The sequence below is a fragment of the Anopheles aquasalis genome, chromosome Y, assembly GCF_943734665.1.
Source record: "Anopheles aquasalis chromosome Y, idAnoAquaMG_Q_19, whole genome shotgun sequence".
NCBI lineage: Eukaryota > Metazoa > Arthropoda > Insecta > Diptera > Culicidae > Anopheles > Anopheles aquasalis.
The window spans coordinates 6,181,817-6,190,937 of NC_064879.1; the positions used below are offsets into that span (position 1 = coordinate 6,181,817).

Below are 9,121 nucleotides of genomic sequence, written 5' to 3' on the forward strand. Positions count from 1 at the left end.
ATTGGCACCACTCAAGCCATTCGAAAACAGTTGATACAAGGGCCAACTGCATGAAAAAGAAAAATCAGGAACAGGCAACCACGGAAACAATACGAAACACAGTTTAATGAAATGTAGTAAAAGCAAATGAATCGATGAACATATATTCTGGATAAACACACTTTTCATTCAAAGCTCCGATGAAGGCACGTTTAATAGATATGCAGCTAGTAATAGTCCTACATATTGAAATAATTGAAACAATCTGTGAAACATACAGTGTTTCAAATTACAATCCTATTCACTACAACATGGTTTAGGTAAGTACATCTGATTTAAATGTTTGTTTGGTGTACCTCACTGTTCCTTTGATGGGCTACTTCAGGAAACTATCACAGACTTTAGAATTGTACCATTTGCCTACATATCTCTACTCCGTTTAGCTTGATTCAATCAAAAAGGCAGTTGTTTGTTTGAAACGGTTGGCTGAATGCCTTTTCAAATTGAACTATTAAATAGAAATGATCAGAGCTGGCTAATATAAAGAAAAGAATAAAAGTTGTGCTCAATTCACCTGGGACATTCTGACGGCGGATCTAGCTTGGTTCAGTCGTGGTTTCTAATAGCGAGGTAAACCCCAGCTAAGCCCTGCTAGGTTAAATCGGAGTCGCTGTAAGAAATAACACAAATGAAAATTAAACTGGAAATTTCTGCGAAAATTAAAACATCTTTTATTTCGACCTCTGACGTTTAACCTATAACTAACATTTAAACGCCATACAATTACGAAAAAATTAAACATGACAGTACGAATACGAGTTTACAATATTAAATAACAATGACCATAATGATTTTACCAAAACGACGTATTTTCCATTGTACATTTCATGGCCTGATGCCATTTGTGCACGTGCGGATAACGACATTTATCAACCTGAAGGTTGACTAACACTACCCATGCATCCTTGTCGTTTTTATCCGGTAGGAACCCGCCAATAAACACTTCGCCATAAATATCAGAGCAGGACCCTAGTTTGTCTCGTTCCGCCAGCGCTTCCACTCCCCCTTTAGGCGGACTTGTCGGAGGCGTCCAATAGTCGCTGAAGCTGTCGTGACTTTCTCCATCGCTGCAAGTGCAGTATTCTTCATCACTATTGTTTTGATTACGGTATGCAGTTAGGTTAAACGAATTCGCCGGATCCATGGACGAACGTTTCACTCGCCGCCGGTTCATCCTCTCCAGTGTTTTATTACCGATCATCGCGCTTGACTCGCTACTTTTTTGGCACACGCATTCTGTTATGAGCTCCTGATTTTCCCACAGGTCACGCTCCGACCCGTCTGTATGGCCTTTCAGTCGAATTAAATCACTAGCATAAATCATTAAAAACCGCTTTACGCAATTCACGTTTCTATTAAGCTCAAACGAGACGGTCTGATTCAATACCATCCTTATCTTCGCTAGCGTTTGGTCCGATTGAATCGCTTCGCTTCGGATAATGTGGATCACAATTAAATATGCAAACACTGAATGCGCTTTATCAAAATTGATGCCTGCAAATTTGTTATCTTTTCGATAACTAGCTATCGTTGAATCCAAACAATTGATCAGTTTGGTAACGACAGATGGTAGCGTGTTCACTGTGGATGCCGGGGAGCATTCAAAGGTAAAAGAATTTGTAAACCGATTTACAAACACGTTTAGTGATTTCACCAGACATGCGTACGGGTTCGATAATTGGCTGCTGTTAGCCGAATGATTGACCTTTTCGAGATTGATCTTTGAATTTATCGTTTGCTCCTTTACGTCGTCTACAGAAGATACTTTCGATCTTCCCTCCAACATGTTTTCGAATTTTTGTAAACCATCTGCAGAAGCAAGGTCGGCAAACTCGCCCAGAAACTCCCAGTACTCGTTCCATTCGACATGGTATTGGGAAGCCAGCTGGCGCCCGATCCTTTCCAAACCCTTCCGCTGGTCTTTTATCCGGATTTGTCGCTCGCGAAAGGATGGAGTTTCGACCAGGTTAGACCGGCTATACTGCTGTTGTGTTTCATTGCAAATATAATCAAACATATCACGGCTGTCAAGTAGGCAGGTGGATTCTATAGATGCACTGTTGTTTAAACTGTCTGGACCGACTGCAATTGAAGAACATGAATCACTATCCTCGAAGCTTTCCGGCAGCTCGGGCGGGGTCGTATCATCTAGCGAATCGGTCATTTGAAAATTGGTGAAAAAATCGCTGGCCAGTTTATCGATAGCATTTTCATCGGAGCATTTGGATGTTATCAGATTAGCATTACCGTCTGAAACATCCATTTTATCCCAGGAGCGCGTGAGTGAATATTTTAACCGGCGCCCTTTCGAGACAGGCGTAGAGGTTGCCTGAAAACTCTCCTCGCGCGGGGACTGAACCGGGCGGGGTGACTGGATTAGGCGTGGTGAAGGAATCAGTCGAGGCGATGGAATCAGGCGCGGTGGTGTACGCCAGCGCATAGAAAAAGATTGCGCCTCATCTCGACCCATAGGACCCGCATATGCCTGTATTTTGAAGCCGGCAATGGTTTGTTGTGGACTTTGGTTCGTTGTGATAAAGGATGGCTCATCGCTTCTGCCAAATGGATCGCCAATTATTGGAAGTACGCATCCATCGCTACTGCGCAAAACCGGCACAAAGTAACATTCCTCAAGCAGGTTCTTTATGGATTGAACTATTTCCGCTGAATTATGGTCCGAGTTTGCTCGGCTACAAATAATGTCCCTGGGCAACAACCCGTCCTTATTCCTGGTATGTTTACACTCTGGATAGGATAATAGCTCCTTGACCACCGAGACGGATCCATACTTGGCCGCAAAGTGAAGCGGGGTCTCTCCGCGACTTTTGTCCGGGGTATTCAGGTACATGTCTAATAATATCTGGCATACCTCAGTCGCCGAGGGCGTGCTCTGTCCATGCAACAGCACGATGTAATCGCTCTTCTCTATTGTTTGCAATATCAAACGGCAGATTTCTCCACGGTCGTGCATTGCCACGACGTGAAGAGCGTTGTAGCGCGTCCCTTCCTTCAACACGGTCGGAGTGTCGCCGGAGCTGATGAGGTAGCGTGGATTCTGAATTAGCGACTTGACCATTGCAATGTTATTCCCTTCGATTGCCTTGCGGAACTCAACTAGCTTTTGACTAGTTGGTCCTGGGAATACTGGTTTTTTTGGGAATACAGCTGTTTCTTTGTTTTTGGCTCCCGTTTCTGAAATGAGCGCATTACAAAAATAACAAATACACAAAAGACTTAGTGCGCACCATCGCCTACTTACCATTGATACTGGAATCGCCGTGTAGGTGAAATTCTCGCGCTTCCTGAGCTGTTGCGAATTCTTTCAATCGCGCCTCTTTATATTGACGTAGAACTGCCAGCGCTTCTTCCTTGTGTTGATAAAAATCGCAAATGGCTGCGGATGGAGAATTTACGTTAAGTCACTATTTTTCGTTAAGAATCGGTGTTCCGAAAAACAAAATGGAACGGACATGCTACAGGTAGAAATATATTCTTGTAGAGTGAATTTAATGTATTTCCTGAAAGTATTTCGCGAAATCTACACTCCTGCCACTTACAGGAAGTAGGTTTTCATGTAGATCGTAGCAGTGTAGGATTCATAATATAACTTTTTTTTAAAAATAATCATCCTTATCCGATATTTCTAACAAAAAATCTTCAAATATAATATGCTCGGCAGCCGGCATCCTTAAGCCTTTGCCATGCTGAACGCAGGAATTGCGGCACTAGCAGACACCAGTTTGGCTTGTTAACGCGGGTCCTACTTACCCAAATCATTGTGTTTCGGTAGGTATACCCCGTAAAATCTCATGTTTTTCGCTATCACAGCAGACACAAATAAAACAGAACTGTTTAGATCCAGCGAAGAACCGAAAAGAAAGACGCGCGAACGTTTTGACAGAACACAACTTGTTCTGAACTTGTTCACAAAACGTGTATGTACACGAGGATTACGGTTTGGATGTGTTACACCACAGCATTTGTCATTTGCGACACGCACCACAAGACTACTCGATCAGCAGAATTACTGCTTGACATTCATCTGCAGCATACCTCAATGCACCCATGTGACAGAAATTGCTCACCGCCACTCAAATTGTCCTGTTAAGAGACTAACAGGACGCTAACAGGATAGAAATCTTGCTGCTGTTTACAGGGCTTTTGCGCATGTATTGGTGCCATTTTCCACGCATTTTTGCGATGGTGTGTGTGCCATCCTACCGTACCCCTGTGCCCAGTAGCCCCGCCCCCTAAGATATTTCGGATCAATATGAAGCACGCAAAAGCATAAGTTCATTTTCACCAATTTTATTTTCACCTTTAAATCGGACACTCTGCCTCGCAAAACACCCCTTGTGACAGAAATCGCTCACCGCCACTCAAATTGCCCTGTTAAGAGACTAACAGGGCGCTAACAGGGCGCTAACAGGGTAGAAATCTTGCTGCTGTTTACAGGGCTTTTGCGCATGTATTGGTGCCATTTTCCACGCATTTTTGCGATTGTGTGTGTGTCATCCTACCGTACCCCGGTGCCCAGTAGCCCCGCCCCCTAAGATATTTCGGATCAATATGAAGCACGCAAAAGCATAATTTCATTTTCACCAATTTTATTTTCACCTTTAAATCGGACACTCTGCCTAGCAAAACACATCACAAAACACAACACTTCGCACAACACTCCTCTGCTTCGCTGCCTGTCCGACGCTGATTGATGCCAGGATGCTGCCGAAAAAAGACAACATGATTGATCATGATCAGATTTGATCAACAAAATATTTTTCAATTTCTCACCATTTTCCGTTGTCGCGCATGCCCACAAACAATGTTCACGGGTTTAGATGCTCCGTAGCACAAACGAATGATACAAATTCACAGCAAAACTAGCTTTTTTCTTCAAAATTTTCGGATGCACGAGCGTAGCACATCCTGCCTCTTGCGCGTCGTTTTCAACTGACGCCATGTTGGATCCAGGCCTTAGCAGAAATTTTCACCTTCCTCTTTCGTTCGCCATGCCCTTACACAAACACACGCGCACGGGGCCGTATCCGAACACGCAGCGCTCGTGAGCGATCGAGTGAATGGTGAGACAGCATCAAAACAAACCGTAGGAGTGAAAGAGATAGCATGTACTCGAAAGACAAAAATCGACTGCTTGACAAAAAGTCTGTCAACAGGGTATGAAGCACGCAAAAGCATAAGTTCATTTTCACCAATTTTATTTTCACCTTTAAATCGGACACTCTGCCTCGCAAAACACCCCGTGTGACAGAAATCGCTCACCGCCACTCAAATTGCCCTGTTAAGAGACTAACAGGGCGCTAACAGGGCGCTAACAGGATAGAAATCTTGCTGCTGTTTACAGGGCTTTTGCGCATGTATTGGTGCCATTTTCCACGCATTTTTGCGATGGTGTGTGTGCCATCCTACCGTACCCCTGTGCCCAGTAGCCCCGCCCCCTAAGATATTTCGGATCAATATGAAGCACGCAAAAGCATAATTTCATTTTCACCAATTTTATTTTCACCTTTGAATCGGACACTCTGCCTCGCAAAACACCCCATGTGACAGAAATCGCTCACCGCCACTCAAATTGTCCTGTTAAGAGACTAACAGGACGCTAACAGGATAGAAATCTTGCTGCTGTTTACAGGGCTTTTGCGCATGTATTGGTGCCATTTTCCACGCATTTTTGCGATGGTGTGTGTGCCATCCTACCGTACCCCTGTGCCCAGTAGCCCCGCCCCCTAAGATATTTCGGATCAATATGAAGCACGCAAAAGCATAAGTTCATTTTCACCAATTTTATTTTCACCTTTAAATCGGACACTCTGCCTCGCAAAACACCCCGTGTGACAGAAATCGCTCACCGCCACTCAAATTGCCCTGTTAAGAGACTAACAGGGCGCTAACAGGGCGCTAACAGGGTAGAAATCTTGCTGCTGTTTACAGGGCTTTTGCGCATGTATTGGTGCCATTTTCCACGCATTTTTGCGATGGTGTGTGTGCCATCCTACCGTACCCCTGTGCCCAGTAGCCCCGCCCCCTAAGATATTTCGGATCAATATGAAGCACGCAAAAGCATAAGTTCATTTTCACCAATTTTATTTTCACCTTTAAATCGGACACTCTGCCTCGCAAAACACCCCGTGTGACAGAAATCGCTCACCGCCACTCAAATTGCCCTGTTAAGAGACTAACAGGGCGCTAACAGGGCGCTAACAGGATAGAAATCTTGCTGCTGTTTACAGGGCTTTTGCGCATGTATTGGTGCCATTTTCCACGCATTTTTGCGATGGTGTGTGTGCCATCCTACCGTACCCCTGTGCCCAGTAGCCCCGCCCCCTAAGATATTTCGGATCAATATGAAGCACGCAAAAGCATAAGTTCATTTTCACCAATTTTATTTTCACCTTTAAATCGGACACTCTGCCTCGCAAAACACCCCGTGTGACAGAAATCGCTCACCGCCACTCAAATTGCCCTGTTAAGAGACTAACAGGGCGCTAACAGGGCGTTAACAGGGTAGAAATCTTGCTGCTGTTTACAGGGCTTTTGCGCATGTATTGGTGCCATTTTCCACGCATTTTTGCGATGGTGTGTGTGTCATCCTACCGTACCCCTGTGCCCAGTAGCCCCGCCCCCTAAGATATTTCGGATCAATATGAAGCACGCAAAAGCATAAGTTCATTTTCACCAATTTTATTTTCACCTTTAAATCGGACACTCTGCCTCGCAAAACACCCCGTGTGACAGAAATCGCTCACCGCCACTCAAATTGCCCTGTTAAGAGACTAACAGGGCGCTAACAGGGCGCTAACAGGATAGAAATCTTGCTGCTGTTTACAGGGCTTTTGCGCATGTATTGGTGCCATTTTCCACGCATTTTTGCGATGGTGTGTGTGTCATCCTACCGTACCCCGGTGCCCAGTAGCCCCGCCCCCTAAGATATTTCGGATCAATATGAAGCACGCAAAAGCATAATTTCATTTTCACCAATTTTATTTTCACCTTTAAATCGGACACTCTGCCTCGCAAAACACCCCGTGTGACAGAAATCGCTCACCGCCACTCAAATTGCCCTGTTAAGAGACTAACAGGGCGCTAACAGGGCGCTAACAGGATAGAAATCTTGCTGCTGTTTACAGGGCTTTTGCGCATGTATTGGTGCCATTTTCCACGCATTTTTGCGATGGTGTGTGTGCCATCCTACCGTACCCCTGTGCCCAGTAGCCCCGCCCCCTAAGATATTTCGGATCAATATGAAGCACGCAAAAGCATAAGTTCATTTTCACCAATTTTATTTTCACCTTTAAATCGGACACTCTGCCTCGCAAAACACCCCGTGTGATAGAAATCGCTCACCGCCACTCAAATTGCCCTGTTAAGAGACTAACAGGGCGCTAACAGGGCGCTAACAGGATAGAAATCTTGCTGCTGTTTACAGGGCTTTTGCGCATGTATTGGTGCCATTTTCCACGCATTTTTGCGATGGTGTGTGTGCCATCCTACCGTACCCCTGTGCCCAGTAGCCCCGCCCCCTAAGATATTTCGGATCAATATGAAGCACGCAAAAGCATAATTTCATTTTCACCAATTTTATTTTCACCTTTGAATCGGACACTCTGCCTCGCAAAACACATCACAAAACACAACACTTCGCACAACACTCCTCTGCTTCGCTGCCTGTCCGACGCTGATTGATGTCAGGATGCTGCCGAAAAAAGACAACATGATTGATCATGATCACATTTGATCAACAAATTATTTTTCAATTTCTTACCATTTTCCGTTGTCACGCATGCCCACAAACAATGTCCACGGGTTTAGGTGCTCCGTAGCACAAACGAATGATACAAATTCACAGCAAAACTAGCTTTTTTCTTCAAAATTTTCGGATGCACGATCGCAGCACATCCTGCCTCTTGCGCGTCGTTTTCAACTGACGCCATGTTGGATCCAGGCCTTAGCAGAAATTTTCACCTTCCTCTTTCGTTCGCCGTGCCCTTACACAAACACACGCGCACGGGGCCGTATCCGAACACGCAGCGCTCGTGAGCGATCGAGTGAATGGTGAGACAGCATCAAAACAAACCGTAGGAGTGAAAGAGATAGCATGTACTCGAAAGACAAAAATCGACTGCTTGACAAAATGTCTGTCAACAGGGTAACACATTCGTTGCTAGCTCCCCTGTTGACAGACTTTTTGTCAAGCAGTCGATTTTTTTCTTTCGAGTACATGCTATCTCTTTCACTCCTAAGGTTTGTTTTGAAGTTGTCTCACCATTCACTCGATCGCTCACGAGTACTGCGTGTTCGGATAGGGCCCCGTGCGCGTGTGTTTGTGTAAGGGCATGGCGAACGAAAGAGGAAGGTGAAAATTTCTGCTAAGGCCTGGATCCAACATGGCGTCAGTTGAAAACGACGCGCAAGAGGCAGGATGTGCTACGCTCGTGCATCCGAAAATTTTGAAGAAAAAAGCTAGTTTTGCTGTGAATTTGTATCATTCGTTTGTGCTACGGAGCATCTAAACCCGTGAACATTGTTTGTGGGCATGCGCGACAACGGAAAATGGTGAGAAATTGAAAAATATTTTGTTGATCAAATCTGATCATGATCAATCATGTTGCCTTTTTTCGGCAGCATCCTGACATCAATCAGCGTCGGACAGGCAGCGAAGCAGAGGAGTGTTGTGCGAAGTGTTGTGTTTTGTGATGTGTTTTGCGAGGCAGAGTGTCCGATTCAAAGGTGAAAATAAAATTGGTGAAAATGAAATTATGCTTTTGCGTGCTTCATATTGATCCGAAATATCTTAGGGGGCGGGGCTACTGGGCACAGGGGTACGGTAGGATGGCACACACACCATCGCAAAAATGCGTGGAAAATGGCACCAATACATGCGCAAAAGCCCTGTAAACAGCAGCAAGATTTCTATCCTGTTAGCGCCCTGTTAGCGCCCTGTTAGTCTCTTAACAGGGCAATTTGAGTGGCGGTGAGCGATTTCTGTCACACGGGGTGTTTTGCGAGGCAGAGTGTCCGATTTAAAGGTGAAAATAAAATTGGTGAAAATGAACTTATGCTTTTG

At 45.0% G+C, this 9,121-nt stretch overlaps 1 protein-coding gene across 1 annotated transcript; it reads right to left on the reverse strand.

The window, feature by feature from the left end:
- Positions 1 to 298: 298 nt before the first annotated feature.
- Positions 299 to 3,898, reverse strand: LOC126580026 (ankyrin repeat and LEM domain-containing protein 2 homolog). Its single transcript, XM_050243861.1, has 3 exons — positions 3,808 to 3,898; positions 3,299 to 3,433; positions 299 to 3,231 (listed from the first exon to the last, which is right to left on the reverse strand). The coding sequence occupies exons 1-3, from the start codon at positions 3,848 to 3,850 to the stop codon at positions 833 to 835; spliced, it is 2,577 nt and encodes an 858-aa protein (XP_050099818.1). The 5' UTR covers positions 3,851 to 3,898; the 3' UTR covers positions 299 to 832.
- Between the last annotated feature and the right edge of the window lie 5,223 nt (positions 3,899 to 9,121).